We start from the raw sequence: 24,604 nt of genomic DNA on the forward strand, positions 1-24,604 counted from the left end.
TGCTCTCTTGTAAATTTTATCATACCTGAGGCAGTTTTCCTCATTCGATTAGTTGGAAAGCTGAATTTATCCCGAGGCAAACCAGGCATCCAGTACTGGCTAAACCCAACAACTGGAGCTTAAATTTGGCTTAATATATCCCCACTTGGATCTGCCTGTTTAATTCTCTTTCATATGATAACGTTGGTTTATTCATAGTCTTGCCTCGCCACCTGAACAAACCCGACCTCATATCTTATTCTAGGAAAATAAGAAAACTTTGCAAAAAACCGCAAAAGTTCCTGAATGGAAACCAAATGGAAACGTATAGCTTGAAAACTGTTTCAGCACAGGATTCCAAGAATGGAGGGAGATTTTCTCCGACTGGGGGGCTCCTTTTTATGAATGTGGCTGTTTGCTACTCTGCGGGGACAGATGACCTTTCTAAAAGAACGAGGACTGCGTATCCCAGGACCTTTAGACAGCTGCAGTTCTGAGGCTCATGCTTAAAGTGCTGTGTGCTACTCATTTTATCAAACACCGAGTGTGTTTGCCTTACTATGCACACAAGTGTATTTGAAGTTTGGCGGCAACCAGGAAAATGTGGAATCCCGTGGTCCTGTAAATTCTGTTTCCTGCCTCAGAGTATTTGATTGATTCTGAACCAGAGACTTTGTTTTTCTCTTATATTCCATGCCTGTTAATGTAGTTTTCACTTGCACCAGTTCTGTAGAGGTTGATTCAAGATCTCATCTGTTTTGTGGCCTTAAAACCCCTGTAATGTGCCATTTGTATCCCTAAGAATTCTGGAAAACAATCTGCAAATGTGAGCGCAGATGTCAAAAAGGAAATGCCCTATCAGTGATGTGATGAACCCGAACACGGCATCAAAGTAGGTTTTCTGGAAAAATATTTAGATTAGTCCTTCATAACACCAAACAAATAAAACGCGTTTCCTTTTATTCATTGAATTCAGTTCTTACAAGTTTGGATCAAATTACACTTTTCCTGAGATATTTATAGCAGTTGGGTTCTATTATTATATTTGAAAATTACTTTAAATTTAACAAGGTAAACTTAAATACTGGTTAAAAGTGTGAGACACCTGGCATACAGAAAGTGCCCAGTGTATCGTATTTTGAGTGGTTCTGGGGGTTGAACCCAGGGCCTTCACACTGATCTGTACCCCAGCACTGCCACTGTCCCCTTTTTTTTATTCTTAATTTTGAGGCAATGTCTTGTTAAATCAGTAAGTTGCCTAGACTGGGCTTGAACTTTTGATCTCTTGACTCAGCTTCCCATAGATATGAGCCACTATGTGTAGCTCCTGATGTACTTTTGTCAATTAATTTGTATATACTTTATATTCGTGGGAGCTTAATACAAATTAGCAAGTTCTGTAACACCAGCATCTGGTATCTTATATATGTGGGTGCTCCTCTGTGTTGTGTGGGAAATAAAAAACCTCAGACAGAGCCCTCTGCCTTCTGGGAGAATGCAGTCCAGCAGGGGAGGCAGATAGCAGACACCAGAGACTGGGAAAGATCAAGGAAAATGTTGATGAGAAAGATGAGACTGGGAGTATTTGGAGGATCTTCTCAACATCAGAAAGAGGTAAAGCTGGTGTATGAAATAAATATGGAAACACGTTATTTTTTCTGACAATATGAAAAGGCTTCCCATTTTGTCCAGGCACCAAGCTTGGCTTGGGGAGGGCAGCAGTGAGTAGGGCAGACATAGCGTCACCCTCACAGTTAAGCCAAGTAGAACAACCAACATGGCAGAGTAGTGCAGCCTTTCAGGGACATGGAGGTGATACCCTTGGAAGACAGCTTGGTGAAGAGAAGGAAAAGGTGGGTCTCCAGGAACTGGGAGGGAGCTGATGGAAGCACTGGAATCTGTGGAGAAGATGGAGAGATAGGTCACAGTGCAGAGAAAGGAAAGAGGTAGTCCGAGAGCCTCATCCAGCTGTGTCCACTGATGCTGGATAAGCCTGGAGAGGGACAACAGCTCCAGGGAGAGACAATGGACCAGACTGACAGTGTTAGTCCCAAGATAAGACTACAGCTATTATAAACTGAAAAAACAGTGTGGTGTTTTACTCTCAAAGTAACACTTGCCACAAGGCAGGCTAGAGTTGGAGAGGAAGTCCACTGCAGGGCCTACCATGTTTGACAGCGTTTAGTCAGGAACTACTTTGGGAAGAGGTGAACTGCTTGGTACTGGGCTGTAGAGCAACTGCAGAACAGCTATACTTCAGGGTTTCTGATAGAGCTCTACCACAGTGACTGGGTGGGAGATGATCTTGGGAGAAAGTGGTAGAAAGGGTGTTGCCTCCATGTAGACCCCTGAGAAGTTGCAGGGGTGCCTGCCCATCATGGTGAGAAGCCAGGCAGGGCGTGTATGGCTTCCAAAGGGGCTGGTTCTGAAAGTGCTGGTATCCAGTCCAGCAGGCTGTTTGACCCATGCTCCTCACTGCTTACATCATCACAGAATTCAGTGGTCTCTTTGTTTTTCCATCAACCAGTGTAAGCAAGAATACAGCTCAGATGGACCAGTTGCCACAGTCTGGGATATATGGATGGAGGGGGTCTCTGGATCAGGAGGGTACCTCAAAAACTTACTGGCCATAAAGGTAGGCAGAAAAAACTTTGACTTTGGGTGCAGAGAGATACATTGAAAGTGGGAGCTGCCTGAGTGATTATAGCTGTAGGCTGGACACCATTGACAGACCCCACCAAGCAGGAAAGGCAGGGCAAGATTCCACACTTACACACAAAAGCATGAGTGTGGAAACAAACAAAATAGATCTTAACAGTGACTGTCCCTCCTCGACATCTAGATTCCAAGACTGTAGACCCTGGAAGGAAACTACTCATTCAAAAACACAGAGGAATTGTTTTGTATTTTCTTTTCCCCTTTGGACTTTGAGGTCTTTTTTCTTTTTAGTTTTCCTTTGTTCTTTATTTTTCTCTTGTTTTTTTCTTGTTTGTTGCCTTCTGTTACTTTTACTTAATTTTATTAATATCCTTTTACTCCTTAACAAGATTCTTTATCTCACTGTTCTCTCCTCATTCTCTTCATTCTGCATAATTTATTACTTTCTCCTGTTCCCCACCCAGTCTATCTTTACTAATGTAATTGTTAAGCTTTATTAATCTTCACTTAGTTAACTGTATGTGTTACTGTTGAATTCTTTTCTACTATTAGTGAAAGTATAGTTGTTGCATTTAGTAGATGTTTATATATACAAATGTACGGTTTGTCTGTACTTATACTATAATTATAGACCTCTTTTCTATGGTTAAAGAGTGGTACATTATTGGTTCTTATGGTATGTCAATATCCAGTTTGCCTTTGACTCTATTGTTGCTGGTTTTATCGCTATCACCATAGTGGCATTGTTGTTTCTCTGTATGACAATATCTGTGTTGTCTTTGTGTCATTAACAATACTGTGGTCCGTTTCTGGAGCACTGGGTGTGGGTCAATTACAATGCATCCTCTCCTCCTAGATTAACAGAGGTGGTTGGATCTTTGATGAGGCACAGGCCTATATTTAGCTATGCCCAGAGTGCATCACTGAAAAGAGATCTTCATACTACAATAAGGTCTCTGCATTATAATTCACCCATAAGGAAGGAAGGGAAGAAGGAAGAAAGATGAGAATGAGAAGGAAGGAAGAAAGATGAAAATGAGAAGACAGGCCACAAAATGCCTCAAAAAACTTCCAGTGTTAGGGGCTGGGGATTTAGCTCAGTGACAAAGCGCCTGCCTGGCAAGCATAAGGTCATGAGTTTGATTTCTGGTACAGGAAAGAAAAAAAAAAACAACAAAAAACTTTCAGTGTTACCAAAGCTGATCCATAGGGGGCATCAATGGGGAAGAAATCATATAGGTGAATTGTTTGAAATAATAAAACAGGAGATAATAAAACCAGGTCAGTAGGTGCTCAGCAAGCTCACAGAAGATATAAGTAGACATACAAGTAAACAAAACGATCAGATAGTTTACCAAAGACACGAATAAAAAGCTAGCTAAACTAAACAAAATTATACAAAACATAAAATGACCAGTTTAGCAAAGAATTGGAGTCCATAAAGAGATACCAAAGATAAGTCCAGAATATAAAAAAGCTGTATTTTTGAAAGTATGGGCTGCAGAAGTGACCAGTGTGAGGAGAGGGTAAGAGCTAAAAGATAGGGCTGACACAGGTAACCATATATTCAGGGTTACTTTAACAGTAAAAAGAGAACATGAAAAATGAGTCCAACAGTTGCTAGATGGCACAAAGAAGATCAATCTAAGATTAATTTTGGAATTAGTGAAAAAGCAGTAGACAAGCACATGACTGGCATAGATACCTATTTACAGAAATAATGGCAGAGAAGAGTCCAGGCATTGGAAAGAATTTAACATACAGATATTTGAGTTGTGTAGAATTCCACATAGCCATGATCAGAAAAGAACTTCTCCACAAAACATTGTCAAAATCCCAGAAGTCAAGCACAGGGACAGAATCTTAAAAGCTGTTAGAGAAAAGCAACAAATAACTTAAAAGCAAACCCAGCTGGGGATATAACTCAGTGGCACAAGCGCCTGCCTGGCAAGCACAAGGTTGTGGGTTCGATTCCCTGTACAAAAAAAAAAAAAAAAACAAAAAACAAATCCATTAGAATTGAAGCAGACTTTTCAACACAAACCTTAAAGGACAGGAGGGCTTTGGAGTGAAGTGTCAGGCACTAAAAGAAAGCACCTTCCTTCCAACCCAGACTGATACATCCTCCAAAATTAGTTCTCAAAATTGATAAAAGAAGTAAGATACTTTTCCATGACAAAGGACACCTTAAAAAATTCATGACTGTCAAACGTGTATTACAAAAAATTCTCAAGGATATTCTATAGACAGTGAAGTCCACAATGCCAAAAAAAATTCTAATAGAATGAATACATCAAGCAGGGTGACCAGTTATGCAGAAGGGCCAAAAAGGTAGAATGAACAATAAAAAATAATGCAATGACAGAAATCAGTCAATATCTTTCAGTAGTGATTGTCAATGTGAATGGTCTCAATTCCCCAATTGAAAGACACAGATTGAGAGAATCAACAGTATGCTGTGTGTAAGAAACACATTTAATCAAAAAAGAAATTTATAGACAAACTCAAAGGATGGAAAACTATTCCATGCAATGGGAACCTGAAAACAAGCAAGAGCAATTATCATATTCTCAGACAATCTGGACTTCATGCAAAAACTGATCAGAAGAGGCAAAGAAGATTATTACATATTGGTAAAGGGAACAATTCAACAGAAATAGGCAACAATTATATAAATATATATGCACCAAACATTGACACACACAACCACATGAAACAAACACTACTGGACGTAAAAGATCGGCTAAACATCAATTTACAGTCATAGTGGGGGACATCAATAACTCACTGTCAAAAATAGATCAACTAGACAAAAAATGAACAAAAAATATTAAGAATTGTAACAAACCTTAGAACAAATGGATTTACTAGATATTTATAGAGTGTTCCACCTAACAACAGAATGCAAATTCTTCTCAGCAGCACAGGGAACTTTCTCAAAAAAATAGACCACATACTAGTCCAGAAAGTATGCATAAGTATGCAAAAGAATTGAAACTAGCCCATTCATATTATCATATCATTGTGCAATGAAACTAGAAATCATTGGCAGAAGAATCCACAGAAGTAATACAAACACATGGAAATTAATATAATCAATAATCAATGAGTCACAGAAGAAATCAAGAAAGAAATTAGCTCCTAGAGTCTAACATTAATACCAGTTCAATAAATGAGAATGAATGAGACACACTGAGATCCTTCATCTGAGGGAAGTTTGCAGTTGTGAATGTCCACATTAGACAAACAGAGCAAGCGTAAATAACTTAATGATGTACCTTGAGGTCCTGAATATCCAAGAACAACCTAGACTTAGTACAGGGAAGGAAATTTTAAATACCAGAGCAGATATTAATACGATTGTGACAAAAAATACAAAGAATGACTTGAAGAGATGGTTCTTCAAAAGAATGAACAGTGAAAACTTTTGCCAATCTTGCAAAAAAAGGGAGAAAAGACACAAATCAATACAATTAGGAATGAAAAAGGCAAAAGTAACAATAGACACCTCCAAAATCCAGATTATAAGTGACTACTTTGAAAACCTGTGGCCTAATAAATTGAAGAATCCAGAAATAGATAGATTTCCTAGATATAGATCAATTGCAAAAGCTGAGCCAAGCTGGGTGTGGTGGCACACACCTGTAATCCTAGCACTCTGAAGAAAGTAAGTATAGAAGGACCTTGTCTCAATCTGATAAAAGCCATTTACGTAAAACCTGCTGCCAAAATCTTACTACATGGCAGAAATTTGAAAACTTTCCCTCTAAAATCAAGAACAAGACAAAGATCTGTTATCACCACTCCTATTTAGTACAGTGCTTGACGCATTAGCCAGAGCAATTGTGCAAGAGAAAGAAATAAAAGGGATATGGATAGGAAAGGAACAAGTCAAATTGTCATTGTTCTCAGAAGACCATAAATAAACTCCACCAGAAGACTCCTACAAATAACCAAGACCAGTAATGTAGCAGGATAAAAATCAATAGCTTTCCTGTACACCAATAATTAACTCACTGAGAAAGAAATCAGGAAAAGCATACCATTCTCAATAGCATCAAGAAGACTTAAATACTTAGAAGTTAAGCTAGCCAAGAAAGTGAAAGACCACTACAGTGAAATCTGCAGTAGTTTGAAAAGATGAAAGAGGACATCAGAAAAAGGGAAAATACCTTCTGTTCCTCAATGGGCAGAAATAATATTGTGAAAATGACTATACTTCAAAACTGATACACAGATTTCATGCATTCCCAATCAAAATACCAATAATATTCCTCACAGAACTAGAGAAAATAACCATAAAATTCATATAAAGCCAGAAGAAATCCCAAAGAGCAAAAGCAGTCCTGGTTAACAAGAACCAAAAACAGGAGGCATTACAGTCCCAGATTTCAAGTTTTATTACAAAGAAATAGTGATAAAAACAGCATGGCACCAGTGCAAGAATAGACATGTAGATTCACGGAGCAGAACAGAGGATGCAGGAACAACTTGGGGCACATTTGGCTGTCTGATCATTGACTGAGGAGTCAAAAAAACACACTGGAGGAAAGAGTGTCTTGGTTACTTCTCTCTCATTGCTGAGACAAAATACCTGACACCCAAAATTAAGGAAGGAAAGGTTTATTTAGCTCACAGTTTGTGCAGGTTTCAGTCCATACTCAGTAGGCTCCAAGGCAGAGTGGCACACGGCAGAGGGCTACAGTTCACGGTGGCAGAAACAGCAAAAGCAACAAGAGCAAAAGGGAGGAGCAGCAAGGAAGCCTCTTTCCCCCTCCCTTACATTGTATGCAAACTGCCTGTCCCAGGGTGGGTGTATCTCACACCCATGAATCAACCATTAACTCTAGAAGCCCACCTCATGACTGCATGAGGCTTTGGGGGGACATCCAGACACAAACCGTGACAGAGAGCCTCTTTACTAAGTGGTGCTGGGAAAATTGGCTAGCCACATGCAGGAGATGGACTCTAGACCCATCTGTCTCATCATAAACTAAAATAAAACCAAAATAGATGAAAGATAGAGATGTTAAATCAGAAATAATCTGCTGGAAGATAAAATAGGTACAACCCTTGAAGACATAGGTGTAGGCAAAGAGACTGTCTAAACAGAGCCCCAGTGGCACAAGAAATAGTACCAAGAATCAACAAATGAGATCATATCAAATTTAAAAGCTTCTACACAACAAAGAAAGCAGTCAACAGAGTGAAGAGACAACCTACAGAATGGGAAAAAAAGCTTGCCGGCTACACCTCAGACAGAGGGCTACTATCTAGACTCTATAAAGAACTCATAAAAAATTAGACCTCCCTCCCCCATGAATGACCCAATCAAAAAAAAATGAGTGAATGAAATGAATAGACACTTCTCAGAAGAAGTAAGTACAAATGCCAAATAAAAATTGTGAGGAAATGTTCAACATTAGAACAATGCAAATTAAGATTCCATCTTACTCGAGAAAGAATAGCTGTCATCAAGAAATCAAATAATAACAGGTGCTGGTGAGGCTACAGGGAAAAGGAGTCCTTCTACATCATTGTTGGAAACACAAACTAGTACAGTCAATATGGAGCTTCCTCCAGTTGTAAAAATAGAAATCCATTTGACCCAGATATTTCCCCTTCTAGCTATCTTCCCAAAAGAAGTAAAAAACTATTCCAGTGATACATGTGTACCCATGTTCATAGCAGCACAAGTCATAATAATAGCTAAATCTTGTAAGGGGCCTATATGCCCTCAGTAGATAGGTGGGTAAAGAAAATTTGTTTATACACAGTGGAGTACTATTCTGCCATAAAGATGGATTAACTTGAGACATTTGTGGGAAAAGGGATGGTATCAAAATGTGAAGTGAAATAAGTCAGACGCAGCATCTTAAATGGCATATGATTTCTCTTATATGAGAAGCCCACAATATAGAGAGCAGAATAAAAAAGTAATAGGAAACAGGGAGATTGATCTTTTGCCAAAGGGGAGGGGACCAATAGATAGAGGGAAGGTGGATGTAGTGGAGGAAAAAGGGATAAAAAAGAATTTAAGATGTGTTACATATGTGTGCCAAGTCCCCACTATGAATGTCAGCACTATGTACTGCAAATGTACGCTAGTAAAATAAAAATTAAAAACAAAACAAAACCTGCCAAGTGACCCCGTTGTGCTGAGCAAGAGGAATGTACCACAGAAACACAGCCGAGGGGGGGTTGGGGAGGCTCCTCAAGGTAACGGTGTCTGTGCAAAGGCTTTGAAGAGGATGTGGTGCTTCCAAAATACAGGCTAGGAGGAGACAGAGGGAACCGGCACTGGGCCGTGCACGGAGAACTGCAAGAAACAGATGAGTGTAGTGAGCTAAGATCAGAGAGGTAAATGCCAGGTGAATGCCTGTAATCCATAACCCAAGAGCACTACAGAGCCATTGGAGCATTTTAAGCAGAGGCCACTGGAGCACACAGTCAGATTCACATTTAAAGATACCACCCTAGCTGCAGAGACGGCAGTGGGTTGGAGGGGCCACACTGAAAGAGTGAACACCAAGGAAGAAATTGCTGAAGCAGTGAAAGCAAGTTGTGGTGGTGGTGATAGGGTAGAAGGGCAGATTCAAGACCCAATTAGAGAACAGATTCTGAGGGACTTCCTGATGATTGGACTGAAGGCGAAGAGGGGAGTTGTCAATGACTTCAGGTCTGTGGCTTGAGCTGCTAGCTAGGTAGTGGGTGATTTGGATGTACAATGGTCCAATCAGTGGTACAGGATAAACAGAAGGAGCAGATTTGGGAAACTGGAGAGATAGCTCGAGGGTTCAGACCTTGCATATCTGAGACGCTCTCGTGCCATCAGAGTAACGTCCAGTCAGCAACTGTATGTCACAAGGTCATTTGTTAAGTGCACTGGGGAAGGTGTTGAGAAGGCAGATAGCAGAATATTCTGCACATAGACAAGTCCCAGGGATTCATGCAAAACAGGCAAGCTCGGTGCTGCCGTCAAAGGGCCCGGCCAAAATTCTTGTTCGAATCGGTTTCCCAAGAAAACACAATACATAATTGAGTTTGTGCTTTTTGCCTGCTATTCTAAAACAATTCTACGTGAAACCAAAATAAAACCTGCCATGAATTTGATATGGAAGAATGGTAGCATGTTGAAAGCAAAAATTTAAAAAAATGGAAAGAGAAAATAGAATATTTAACTGAGAAGTTGATTGACCTATTTATTTAGGATCTTCTGTTTGTGGAGCCCTGGCCAGGTGCTAGGGCCAAAGCAGCAAATGAGACAAAGTCTCTGCCTTTAGAGTTTCCAATCTAGTGGGGGTGACGGGCAATTTTAAGTTTGACAAACACCTATATAATCTAAGGCCAGTCAAAAAGCAATATTGGGGCTGGGCATGGTGGCACACACCTGTAATCCCAGCACTCGGGAGGCTGAGGATCCTTGTGAGTTCAAGACCAGCCTGGGCTACAAAGTGAGCTCAGGGCCAGCCTGAACTGCATAGTGAGACCCCGTCTCAAAAAGACCAAAAAAAAAGCAATACTGGGCTGGAGCTATAGCTCAGTGCCACGGCCCCTGCCTGGCAAGCGCAAGGTCCTGAGTTCGATTCCCAGTATGGAGGAAAAAAAGCAATATTAAGAATGTTTAGTTTAAGGACAGAACAAAATAAATACTGAATTCTGACTCTTCATCATCTCTAGGGCATCAGGGATTCATTTGTGGGAGGAACACACAGGCAGCCTGAGGGCCTGGTAATTTTCTACCTTGTCCAGTGAGCAGTAGATTCACAAATGATCACTGTGTTGTGTTTTAAAACTTACATGTACACTACATTTTAAAATGTTTTGTAAAACTGGAGATCAAATCCCGGTTCTCATACAAGGTGTGACTGAAATATTAGGTGAATGTTTAATTTTTAAAAAATTATTTCAGTAAAGGACGTATTACCCTTAGTCCCCCTCAAAACATTCCCCCTTGCTTTGAACATACTTAGCCCATTGTCCTTGCTACTTCCTGAAGCAGTTCTGGAAGTCCTGTTTTGTGAGTGTCTACAGGTGTGATAAAAAAAATACAGTGAATGTCACTGCTGAGCGGCATCCCACAGAAAGGCAGGCTCACTGCATTGTCCCCATCCACCTTACTCACCAGCGGTGGCACTGTGCAACTTCCGGCTCTTCCCCAAAGTCAAAGTGACCATGAAAGATAATTTGAATCAACTGAGGACATCAAGGCAGCCATGACAGAGCAATTAAACACAGGAGGGGAGTCTCAGAAAGTGGCAAGAATAACAGGTTTAGCAGTCAAAGAGGAGGAGAGTATTTTGAGGGGGATTGATGGCAATGTGTCTTTAATTTCTAAAAAGTTCTAAACACCCACTGTATTTTTTATCACTCTTTGTATATGCTAGGCAAGCCCTCTACCACCGAGCCATAGTCCCAGCTCTCAGTGTTTAATTGTGCTAAAATATACATAACGTGCATCGTCTTAACCATTTTTCTGTAGAGTTTAAATTTTATTATGTGGTAATCTTATTTTTTGTTTGTTTTTCAGTTGTATTTGTAGAGCACTTTGGGTTTATAGCAAAATTAAGCAGAAGGTATTGACTTTCAGTATGTACACACACCCTCCCCACACACACACACACACCACACACCACCACCACTATTAACGACACCACACACTGGATGTTACCACTGATGAAACTACATTGGCACATGGGTTAAACCCATAGTTCTCAGTTCACATTGGGGGTCAAGCCCGGTGTTGAGCGTTCTGTGAGTTTGGACAAATGTATAATGATGTGGATCCGTCGTGACAGTGTCATACAGAGTAACTTCTGTGTCCTGGAAATGCCCTGTGCACAACCAAGTCATTCTTCTCACCCCTAACCTAGCAACCGTGGATCTTTTTACTGTCTCCATAGCTTTGTCTTCTTTTCCAGAATTTCATATAGATAGACTCATACAGTAGGTGGCTTTCCAGGGGTCATTGAGACAAGATCTTGCTGTGTAGTCTACACTGGCCTTGAATTCACTATGTATCCCAGACTGGCCTCGAGTGCTGGGATCACAGGCCTGTGCCCCGTGCCTGGCAGGCAGCATTTTTAAACTGGCTTTTTTCACTTAGTAACATTCATTTAAAACTCTACCATGTAACCGGGCACAGGACTGCACACCTGTAATTCCAGCACTCTGGGAGTCTGAGCCCATCCTGGGCAGTGTAGCAACTTAGTGAGAGAATGTCATTGCACTGTTACACAGCCAATCTCCAAATCACTTTTCATATTGCAAAACTAAGGCTTTGTTAGTCACTAGTTCCAGCGACCATTCTACTTTCTGTGTCTATGAGTTCGACAGCTCCAGCTACTCATGTAAGTTGAATCCTAGTGTTTGTCTTTTTGTTGCTAGCTTATTTTACGTAACATAATGTCATCCAGGCAGCATGTGACAGAATTTTCCTCTTTTTCTTTGTTTCTATTTCTTTTTTTTTTAATCTAGTAGTACAAAATGAACTCAGAGCCTTCACACTGAACTGCATCTCCAGCCTTTTTTCTATATTTTTAAATTTTTAGACAGTGTCTTACTGTATTGCCCAGGCTTGGCTTGAATTTAGGATCCTCTTGTCTTACCTCCAGGGGTCTTGGGATTACAGGCACCTGTTACCTCCCTCCTTTTTTTCTTTTTGTTTCTTCTTCTTAAGCTGAATAGTCTCCATCTGTATGTCTCTGTCTTTGTCTGTCTCCCCTCCCCCTTCCCCTTTCTCTCTCAGATTTTTTTTTTCTCCATTGATGGACACTCTCGGGCTATTTTGAGTAACACTACAATAAATATGAGTGTATAAATATTTCTTCGATAGGTTACATGTACTTTTAAAGACAGATTTTAAGTAATGAAGGCACAGAAAGTGGTTTGAGAGGAACACAGGACTTCTTCAGGAAGTGCAGTCAGCAAAGCTTTCTTTGCCAAAGAGGACTGTAACAACGCAGTGAGGAAGTGAGTGTCGCACACGGGAAGAACCAGACAGAGCAAGAGGCAAGGTGGAAAGGTCTTGAGGCAGAAACAAGCTCAGTAAATTGAAGAACCAGCAAGAAAGACCCATGTGTCTAGGCAGGAGTGGGTGAGGCAGAGATGTTCTCTCAGGTGAGGTTGTGATAGAGTATTGGCTTTAGTAAAGTGTGTAGGGCTGGTGTGGTGGTATGTTCCTATAATCCCAGCACTCTGGGAGACTGAGTCAGGAGGATCTCTTGTGAGTTCAAGGCCAGCCTGGACTACACAGTAAGTTTAAGGACAGCCTGAACTGCATAGCAAAACCTTGTCTCAAAAAACAAACAAAATATTTAGTACAGTGTGTAAATGCAAGAAATATTGCTTTGCTCTGAGCATTGAAGCGATGCCATCTGCATTCAATGTTGTATTTTCTATAATCACAGCAAAGATGTCTGATCTGTCATAGCGCACAGGAGTTACATTAGAAACTTCACATGTGCAAAAACTGCATGGGTCCTGTAAAGGGAGACTTCTTTCATATAAATGAGTGTGAATGCCATATTTTTTTCTTCTTGTGGTACTGGGGATTGAGCCCAAGGTCTTTACACTGATCCACATCCCAACTGTTTTAAAATTAATTTTTGTTTTTAAGATGGGGTCCCATTAAGTTGCCTAGGTTGGGCTGGAGCTTGCAGTCCTCCTGCCTCAGCCTCTCAGAGTATGGGATTACAGGTGTGTGCCACCATACCATGCTTCAGTTTCCATTTTTGAATGGTGCCTTGTGTCAAATCGTTGCTACATACTACCAAAACAGTGTTTGAAATAATTTGTCATTCAGGTCATTCATCATGGAGATTTGAAGGAACATCCAGAGGGCTATGTAAAAGCGCAAGCTGTGGGCTCATGAAACACATGTAGAACAGTGCCTGGACTTGTTTGCCAAAAGAATCCACTGTGGTCTTCCCAAAGCTTCATTCGTGGAACACGAGGTTGCAAGTGACAATAGGGGTCTCGACGTCCAACCCTTGCTGTTCACAGCCACAGGATCTTGAGTCCCAAAGTAGTAACTTGTCACTGATCTCACAGTGAGAGACAAGATGAAGGTGAGAACTCAAGAGGGAGACTGAGGAACATTACCTCCTGCTGGCAACTCTGCTGACTCTTGAGGATTGAGTATCTCAAACAGAAAACTGATAGGTCAGGCGCCACAGCTGGAAACGTTCTTCATGCAGTAGAATTTCCCGAGCCCTGCTTTACCAAGCACCGTGCTGGGCATGAGATTGGCAGATGTCATGAAGAATATCATGTGTGCCTTGTGCAGTGGACTCCAAGATCACTAGATGTTTAACTGATTAATGGCAAAATCCAGGCTAACATGGTATGCAATGCCCTTCAGGGTCTTACACCTTGTAGTTCATCCCTGCAGTGTAAGACATGGTTGTGCTTTCTCAGATATCCTTTTTGATAGAGATACACTTGCATTTGCTTTACCTTCCATGAATTTTGAATTTTGGAAAACCTCACTGTTCTGTGTTGTCCGTGAAATGTCACAGTGGGGAAAATCCAGCTATGTACAAAAAGCAAACACAATCTCCAAATTCTAGCTGTGCAGTTATAAGAATTATGCCTTGTGAGAATATAATACCTTTGCATTTTTACAAAGTTTACTCATTGTTATTGTCATCTTGCTTTTAAGTGGTTCCAAAACATAGGCAAGTAATTTCCCCTACTTTGCAGATGGGGACACGGAGTCAGAGGGGTTGAGTGCCATGCTTAACAGGGCTGGAACCAGGTCCCTCCTTGCACTTGTTCTCCTCCGACCTTGATGTTGTACCATGAGATCAGGGTTTCAGACTTTCTTGATTAGTGAGACCCTTTATTCCAAACCCTGCACATAAAAAAAAGCAAGATGCAGAAGCCCTCCCTCCTATACTGTCCAAATGTGAAGGGCTAGAGCAAGCATTGACCAGAGAACTCTAGATAAATAGTAGATTTTTCCTTCATTCTCTAGGCCTTACTAAGTTAGAGATCTTGGAAAAACCATTTAATCTCGTTGAATCTTAATTTTGTAATGTCTGCAGTGCCTTCTCAAGTCCTTTAAAAGAAGCCTTCTACCAAACTCTTACTCCTTGACCTGTTGTTTTCCACACATTCTCATAGACGGCTTAGGTTTCACCTATCACTCATCTTCTGATGGGTTCCAAATCTAGACCACCATCCAGGCTTCCCTGCTGAGGTCCAGACCTGTATTTTCGGCCCTTCTCTGGACGTCTCCCAACATCTCGTGGGCCTCTTAAACTCAGCGTAGCCATACCTGAACTCCTCCAGGCTACAATTTCCCCATGTGCCTCCGTGTTGACCACCACTTTCCTTCTTCAGTGGATGCCTGGAAACCATCCAGGATTGGCTTTCTCTTTCCTAGTCTATTAACCCACCACCAACAATTCTTGATGCCTGATGCCTTTCAAGTCCACCTTTTTGTTCCCTCATGGCCACCATATTTCACACATCCTGTAATGGCCTCCTTGATGGACTTGCTCCTTCCTTCCTTCCAATGTACACATCAATCCCTTATTTACACTTCCAGCAGAGTACTCTAAGTGAGAAAGCTGCCCACTTCTCTTCCTGAAAGCCCTACAATACTCCTGCATTACTTTCAGAACAAAATCCAAGCTAACACGGTACGCAGAGCCCTTCAGAATCTTCCACCTCATGGTTCATCCCTGTCTGACGCACTACCTCCCCTTCTCCTCCAAGGTTGCTCCGCTTAACATGCTCACAAGGACCTACCTCTTCCTTCACTCCTGCCCGGGGCGGGTGCCCTGGATCTTTGTGTGTGGGAAACCGTCATCTGCCAGGACTTGTTTTCTTCCCTATGCTGCTTGGCTCATTTCTGTTCATCTTTTAAAATTCCTCGGGCGTCAGCTCCCCCAGGAACCCTTCTTGTCCTCTGAGTCCTGAGTTAGGTGTCCATCCTATGTGGCCCCGAGGCACCCACTGCTTGTCTGTATCACATTGAGAAGCCATGACACAGAGACGTTCATTCCTGTATCTTTAACACCTGGCTCAGAGCTGCCAGAGCCCCGAGTGAGTGGATGCAACGTGCATTGTGTACGCACAACGGTGTGAAATAAAAAAGCATGCTAGCGTGCTCTGTAAGTTTGTTATTTCTGTGCACATAAAAAGTTCACATGTTTCATGTGTGTGTGTGAGCATACACACGTGTGTGTGCAGCCCCTGCCAAGCATTACATTTTCTTGTTAGTAAAATTGTATATGAAGACACTCGATTACATGTTCTAACTGGCAAGAGTAGCTGTTGGGTTAATAAGTATACACACATATCTTTTTCACACCTATGTAATTATTAAGGATCTATCTGGAGTTTCATGTTTTACTGGAAACTGGGGGTAGCATCTCATCCGAAACATCACCAGCAAAAATAACCTCCTCCCTCACCTGCAACCCTGAATGGCTCGGACTTTTCTTTAAGTGGACTTTGTTCGTAGTAAAAGAACTAGCACGTTGCTGTCCAACCTCTGAAAATTCTTGCAGAATTATTTATGCACATTATTCATGTTGAGCCCTGTAAAAAAAATTTTAAAAAATTAATTCCTTACAAAAAATTCGTTTCTCCTTTTCTATGTCAAAGGAAAAGGCCTTCTGAGGACAAGCTGTGACAATCTATAGACTGTCATCCTTGCAAAAGCCCCGGCCCTTATGTCTTCTTGTAAATAACTATGTAGGATTTTCCCCCAGTTCACGGCACAATACCATTCATGCTATCCCCAGCCCTCCTGCCAGCAGAGGACCCACTCTGGAAAAGTGTGTGAAACGGGAAGGTTTGGGGCTGCGCCATGTGTCAGGGACCAGAGCAGCAGAGATAAAAATCTGCATCTTCAGAGAGAGCCTGAATGCTGTGAGGACTGAGAGGGCTGAACTGTAATATATTCAAGAAGACCTAAGGGTTTACTTTCCAATAAGGATGGAAAAAATCTGAGCACCCCACTGTGAGCTTATCGTAATGCTGTTTCATATAAAAAGTTAGTAATTAGTCCCTGAGTGAATAAAGTAGAATAGATGATAAGAGACTAATACTTCGAGGGAAAGCACAGAATGCTCTTGCCAGCCATCAAAATTTAAAAACTGTAGAGAAAGGCTGGGGACGCCTCTGTCTGTTTACACACAATTTCCAACCCAGAATTGGTAATGATAGAGTTCGTTAGGTAGTATTTTCAATTGTATTAAAATGATGCTTATCTGCTTTTCAAAGGAGTACACAGAATACCAAAAACAGGAGATTTGGGGATCTGGCATTAAAATCACAGAACTGGCGGGAATTTTGGCCACATAGCAATCTCTGTTATGACACCTCTGGCTAGGTGTCCATTGTTAAAATCCAGATGCAGTGTGATGCTGTTTAATATGGGACCCAAGCAGCAAGTCTCAAAAACATATTTCTGAGAACTCCAGAACATGTAATGTATTTGTCTAGATTTTCTTTCCTCGTATAACTTAATATCAGTTCATCCGAGAAAGTCTGGTATTCTAGACTCCTGCTATAGGTGAATTAAGACTTTCAAATATACCAACTACCTGTCATTCATTACTTAGCACAGGGATTGATTTGAAGGAGGGACACCCCAGGTAAAAAATGGTTAAGATCTTAAATTTCAATTTAAATTGATTTCATCTTCAAGTTTTCATGAAAAGGTTTAAATTTGCATAAAAATTAATTCCTTGCATGTTATGAGAATATACTTGGATTTCTAAAGTCTTTCTAAAAAGGAAACAAATGTAAACCACCTAAAAGAAAATTGCAAGTCGCAGGGAGGCTGTCTTCTGCATTTAGCACTTCTCCCTTCCCCTTAGGGCTTTTTTTTTTTTTTTTTTTTTTTTTGGTTTTTCTCCGGTACCGGGAACTGAACCCATGACCTTGTGCTTGCCAGGCAGGCGCTTTGCCGCTGAGCTAAATCTCCAGCCCCACCCCCTTAGGGCTTTATGAACTCTCTCTGTGTGAATTAGTATTTAAATTGTAAAATCAAGGTTTGCCGGCGAGACCCAGAGACCTGGGTGACTTGGAATCCCAGGGATAGATTCCAGCTCCAGTGGGAAGGCAGGTGCCCTTCCCTAAGCAGCACTAGCCAGTGCCTCTGCAAAACATGTAAATTAAGACTCCGTTATTTGAATAGCAAAAGGATTCACTCTAGGATGTTTTAACTCTACAGCATCTTTAAGGAAAATACATTTAAAAATGTTTTATTTCAGAAAGACTTCTATTGAATATATATATATATTTTTTAAATCAGTTTCTATTAAGAAAAAGATTGGCTTATAAGAATTTAACAGAACCAGGCGTGGTAGTGCACACCTGTAATCCCAGCTTGGGGAGGCTGAGGCAGGAGGATCGCTGGGAGTTTGAGAGCAGCCTGGGCTACAAAGTGAGTTCAAGGCCAGCCTGAACTGCATAGTGAAACCCTGTCTCAAAAAGACAAAAAAAAAAGTTAATAGGTCACTTCACAATTAAAGGTCTATTAATTTGGGGACAATCAGGAGCAATAAAAAGTAAACAGTAATGGCGTATTTTCTCGGGGCCCCTTTGCAAACGCAAAGTGCTCACCTGAAAGAATTTACTATAGAGAAACAGAGAGCAGAGCAGTGACCCAGCAACTACTTGCCACCAAATGAGTCAGCCAACCAGAAGTTCCTCCTCTTGCACGTTGCTTTCTCTCTACCCTCCTTTCTTTTTTTAGCCTTGTAGTTTAAATATCAGGATCCTTGTCCCCAGTATAGACATAGAAACAGAATAGACATCCAGCAAGCAAGTATTTGGGGGGTGATTAGCAACATAAGCTTTGCTATATTTAGTGATAAGTTCCCTGAAACAGCTTAATGCCGTAATTAATTTAGTCATGTGAATTCAGCTCTGGTGATCTTGAAGGGGAAACCTGACATTTGTGCCAAGTATGGGAAAGCCGCATATTTTCCTGTCCACAGGAGCACTGTGTGTGTGTTTAAACTTTTGGAGAGAAAGGTGCCGGGGTGGACCATACTCAGATTTTCCACAAACGTTAATCTGAAGACTTTAATGATTATTCTGTAATAGTGCATGATCAACCAGAACTTACGCTTTACCTAGCTTTTGTTTTATACTTATTGGTAGGGGTTTTTTTAAACCTTAAATAAAGTGGCATAATATCACGAGATGTTAAAATTTAATTCTCAAAGAATACATTTATCAAAAAAGTCTCAAAAACAACTTTCTAAAAAAACTATTATTTACTTATCTTACATTTTATACTGTCCAAATTCCTACACCCTCCTGTTAATCTCTGTTGTTAGTTTTTTTCTTGTGAAACTCGTTTTCTGTAGCATACAATAATACTCTTTCAAATTTTTATAGTTATCTTTAAGTCACTATGACAGCATTCACACAGATTTTTTTTTACTGAGGCACAGCATATTGAAGGTATTTTGAATGTTTACATCTTATAATTTTGAATCAAGTATATTGGTAGACCCATACCCATATTTATACATTTTAAAATTAATTTAAAATCATTTTTAACACCAGAAATAGTGGCGCATGCCTTCAATTTCAATAGCCAGGAGGCTGAGACAAGAAAATTGCCATAAGTTCAAGGCCAGCCTGGGTTAATAGTGAGTTCAAGGCCATCCTGGGCTACATAGTGAGTTCAAGGCCAGCCTGAACTACATAATGAGACACTGTCTCAAAAATATACAAATAAATTTTAAAAATCATTTTAAAGTATTTGAAATGTAGAAGATGGAAAATGCTTTATTAACTATATAGAAAAAGTCAAATGGACACAACCTGGCTATCAGTTCAAATGCCACAAGAAGATAGAGAGCTCATAATAGAGTAGCATTTGTCTGTGTAACTCATTAATAAGTAATCCAATATTTTTGTCTCCCATCGCACTTTGAAATAGATGTAGTATCCAGCTCTCACACTCCCTATGTGTATCTCTGTAAATTTGCTGTTCTGAATTTGGGTCAGAGACTTGTGGGGGATAGGAAGAAGAATGTTTAATGCAGTGTGGAGCCTAAATGCAAACACTGAAATTGTGTTGAACACATTTCAACAACAAATGTAATGCAGACTTATTGCAGATCCATTTAGATATGCACAGTATCAGATGCCCAAAATATTGGATATGACTTACTATTGTAACCATTATCTTTGGTTAGTGCATGTAACCTTTTACTCGTAGTATTAGGTCGTTTTCTTCAGAATCTGCCTTATTTATTTTTTCCAATTAGGAAATAAAAGTGGGGATGTCTGCATTTGTTTACTTTCTGTTCAGAGGTTTATGGAAACACCTACACACATCTGTGTGTTTTTCCAGAGGCTTCTATATACACACTGTATCAAAGCTGTACAGCTAACGTGAACTCCAGAGAGAAATGCCAACATTGCATTTTGCCTTGCCTATTATCCGTGTGTGCATTTGTATGTCAGTCTGTCTTTTTGATTCAGTGTTTCTCTCTTATTCATTATTTATAAGCACCTCTGGGGCAGATATTTTAAAACAACTGGATGATCACCAGGAGTTAGGCAAAATGAATGGCCTGTGTCCCGCTTACCCTTACAAGTGACCCAGGACCAGAAGAAGAAAGAGAAAAGAATAGACTTTAGAAACCCCATTCGGGTTAAAGGGCACCAACCATCCTGCCTTGTATTCTGCCTAAAGGACAAGGCTTTCATTTGATAAAGATCATTAGTCACTGAGATATATATTTTAGAGAGTTCCTAGTAGCAACTATTCCGTTGGCAGTCACTGGAGTGTACCAGATGGTTCATTAGCATAGGCAAGACAAGTCAAAGGCTTTCAGAATCATTTAGAAAATGTCAAACAGAAACAAGAACCCTGTCACTTTAAATTAGAATTAACTACATCATACCCTGGACACAGATTTCACCTTGGGTCAGAAAAATTAATACAGAATTATATGAATTGTGTAATATACTGGGTTAAGATAGGTCTTTCTCTAGGGACTCATTTGCTGGCAATATATTATGATCCCTCTACTTTAGGAATCCTCAAACCTTTCCTTTTGTAAGATATAAAAAGAGTTGACCTTGCTCAAAATCCATTGGTGTCTAATTGATTTGAGGTATATGCAGAATTTCAACAAGACATTCTTCTAAAGCTCTTTTGTGATCATTTTCCCAGGAAGCTCGGTGAGCGGGGCTTACCGAATATTCAGCAGCACATACAGTACGCATTATGTCAAGAGGAAAATGCACACACTAATTGAACATGCTACTTTAGTAAACAGGAATTAAAATGCCATTGAAATATTGCTGTGTTTGTTTCTTAAATGCAGATGTCAAAAACCTTGAGAACTTCCAGCTGGTCGAAGGTGTCCAGGAACAAGTCAACTCGGCCCTGCTGGACTATACACTTTGCAACTACCCGCAGCAAGCAGAGAAATTCGGGCAGCTACTACGTGGACTACCAGAAATCCGAGCAATTAGCATGCAGGCTGAAGAATACCTCTATTACAAGCACCTGAATGGAGATGTCCCCTATAATAACCTTCTCATCGAAATGTTGCATGCCAAAAGAGCGTAAGTTACAAACCTAGGAGCGCTGCTTTCAGAACAAAAACAGATTGGGGTAGGAGAGGGGAAGAAGAACAGGAAGAGGACAAAAAAAATACTCTGAACTGCTCCAAGCAGCACACTAATTAAAAACTTGGTTTAAAGATATTGAATTTTAAAAAGCATAATAATCAAATACTTAATAACAAATAAATGATGTATCAGGGTATTTGTATTGCAAACTGTGAATCAAAGGCTTCACATCCCCAAAGGGTTCATATGAAAGACGTTGTAATGGAGTGGACTGAACTCGCAGATGGATTCCAACACTGTGTCAGAATAAACATGGACAGAACAGTTGTTGTGTATTTAAGCTGATCTCCGCTGTGAAGAAATTTAGGAACTAATCTGCGTTATTAATTAGGTTTGTTCAGTGGGGGGTTTGCGTTTACAGAATTCCTCCATGGTGAAGCTGAACTGAAACACTTCTGAAGAATGCGTCAGCTGTACCTGGACAGCTCCTCTCTCTTCCTGTGAAGACCCCCCAGACCTTCTGCCCTGTGACCACGGAACCTGTACTAAGGATCTGTGGTCAGACATGCCCAGTAGTAGCGCAACTAAATCATGAATTCTGAATGTCTATGTTGTAGACCTGCAAACAGCTAATAAGAACAGTCTATAAATATGTCAGCTTGCCATTTTAACTATGTTCTGGTTTGTTTAGTCACGTGTTCATGATTGGGGAAAAAAAAGCAGGCAGTATCCCTCTTCTACCATATATAAGCATTAATTAATGTTAAGGGATATGACTACCAATTTTTAAAGCAAATGCTCCATAACTAAAGCAAGTTAGATCTTATTTCTGCTATTGTTGGTGAAATGTGGCTTTGGCATTGTTGAATTTCATAAGAATGACTAAAAGGCTTACTAGGATACATCCGTCTTTTTCATCATGAAAAGTTTGTGTTCATTTAAAAACAAGACTTTAAGCCTCTTTTGCTGGGATGTCAAGTAGTCACAGTTCTAAGTAGTTGAACATAAAAACTGAAGCATGTGAAGCTATGCAAAATGAAAAGAAAAAAAGGTGAGCTGATAACCTGACTCAAGGTTCATTCTAGTTGCAAGTGAGTATCTCCTAAACTTGGGATGGAAACTGATTTTTTACGTGTAGCCTGGAAAGATAACAAAGTAATGCAAATCTTTCCCAAAGGGGGAAGGAAGAGAGTGATACTGACCCTGTAAGTCATAGGCCAAAGTCTGCTGTAGAACAAATATTGGGGGATAGAGAATTGCAAACAAACTCTCCGAACAACGCTGTCAGTATTATTAACACACAATGCCACAGATATGAAAGTCTTGCCTTATTTCGTGATTCTAAAAGTTAGCTGTGCAGATGTGGATCAACATTTGTTTAAAATAAAGTATTAATACTTTAAAGTCAAATAAAAATATAGTGTTTACATTCTTTAGGTCCTGGGAGGGGTGGGGGGGACTGTGATATTACAAAATAGCAGAAGCAGTAATTCTTTAATGTTATTTTTCTGATTGGTAATTATTTTTAACAGTACTTAATTATTGTATGTCGTGAGACACTAAAATCAAAAACAGGAATCTCATTTAGACTTTAATTTTTTGAGATGATCTGCAGCACAATCACTTGTAGAAACTGTAAAAAATAAAAGTATCTCCTAGTCCCTTGATTTTTTTTTTTCATTAATGTTTCTGGCTTTTGAATAGTTTATTTATATTGTATATCATAGTTTCAACTGTAGACAATTATGATGCTAATTTATTGTACCTTGGTTTCACCTTTGTGTAAGAGATAGCCAAGACTGAAGAAACCAAATATATGTGTTTACTGTAGCATGTCTTCAAGTTAGTGGAACATAGTTCAGGGACATAGAAGGGTCTTAATGAATTAAAATCATCCACTTGATTAAATGTCTGTAAATCTTCATAAATATAATTCTTACTGTAGCTTATTTAATATCGATTGTAAATTATGTGACTTGTACCTTCCTCTGTTTTCAAGTAAATTTAACAAGTTGGACTCTTACCTGGTTTTCCTTTCAAGCATTGTAAGTTGTATACCAAAGATATTAGTTATTACGTCAGTGTGTACAAAGAAGATTATTTTATTATTCTTGTTAATCACCTCTGATGCTCATCCACAGGAAGGTTATACCCTAGCCAAGCTGGGCATAGACGTGTGCCGGGTCTCCGTCCCCTGTGTTATCTTCATGGCTCAAAGGGCAATGAAAAAAATCACTGATCAGAGCTCAGATCCAAAGCGTGAAAGAGCATGGCAGCAGCCTTGCTTCCCTTAGTTAAAGACCAAGCTGGCTAGTGGCGGGTGGAGAGGAACGGTGCAGTCAATGGCTAATGAAAGGGCTCCATCAGGTGTGTGTAGCATGGGGGAGGTGATTTGGAGATTAGAAGGATAGTTATTGGAAGGGTCTTTAACATTGCAAAAGTGCCAGATATGTGGATTCTTAAAATCTGTTTCTTCTTACTTTACATGTACAGTACTCTTCACTGAAATTAAACCTGAAAAATATCACATACTGCTATGCTGTTCACCAGGTGGCTTACACCCTGAGAGTGGTTCGCAAGTCAGGCAACACAGTCATATCCATACTGCTGGTGAAACCATGGGCGGAAGCCGATGAGCAGGACAGTGTGACAGCTGCCTGTGGCCCTTCAGAAATTGGCCAGTGAATTTTTCTGCTGTGAATTGTTAATCAGTTTGTAACCAGACATTGGCCTAGCCAACTGCCTTATCAATACAGGACTTATTAGTACAAGCAGACTCAAATATAAAGGTTTTTGGCTTAGTTTCGTTTACTAGAGCTGGTCTATGTTGGTTATCAGACAATCTGTCATGTCTGGATATTTATATTACAGATCGCGCAATGTTTAGAGTGTGAAGTCAGTTACGCATTGACATTTTCTTACTGTATCAGTGAAATACATATTGTCATGTCAGTTCTTGCCAGAAATTTCTCACCAAAATGGAATTTTTTTTTCAGTATTTCAATAAATATTGATATGCCCAGCCTGATAATTTTTAAAAGTCTTTTGTCCTCTTATTGGATACTGAAAGTCCTAAGTAATTAAATATTTAACTAGGAGTGGAATCAAAAGAATTTCCTAAGCATAGATACTTTCTGTGCTGTAGATATTCTCTACAGCTGTCTGTTGTTCCTGACTGGATGCCTGAAGCATTAAACACAATCTGAGCCTCCTTGTTCCATTCATGAAAGGAAGCATTTTGTCATTTACTGTTGCAACCGACTGGCAGAAAAGTCTTAATAGTTTGTAACTTTTTTATTGACAAAATGATGTCCTAATAACTTGGTAAAGTGCTGTATTAATTCACTTGATCCTCAGAACTCTACTTCATGAGGTATTGTCCACATCTTATCAACATGCT

General features: G+C 40.1%; 1 protein-coding gene across 6 annotated transcripts in view; it reads left to right on the plus strand.

Annotated features, from left to right (window-relative positions):
* Positions 1-24,226, plus strand: part of Nr5a2 (nuclear receptor subfamily 5, group A, member 2) — a 152,238-nt gene extending 128,012 nt beyond the window's left edge. For all 6 annotated transcript variants that reach the window (XM_013521997.1, XM_005375135.2, XM_005375138.2 and 3 more), the window contains 2 exons: positions 20,955-21,198; positions 23,698-24,226. In XM_013521997.1, coding sequence (XP_013377451.1) covers positions 20,955-21,198; positions 23,698-23,710 — 257 coding nt within the window. In that variant the 3' untranslated portion in view covers positions 23,711-24,226. The remainder of the gene's footprint in view (positions 1-20,954; positions 21,199-23,697) is intronic.
* The last annotated feature ends 378 nt before the right edge of the window (positions 24,227-24,604 follow it).

The sequence above is a fragment of the Chinchilla lanigera genome, unplaced genomic scaffold (assembly GCF_000276665.1).
Source record: "Chinchilla lanigera isolate Chin_1 unplaced genomic scaffold, ChiLan1.0 scaffold00005, whole genome shotgun sequence".
NCBI classification, from domain to species: Eukaryota; Metazoa; Chordata; class Mammalia; order Rodentia; family Chinchillidae; genus Chinchilla; species Chinchilla lanigera.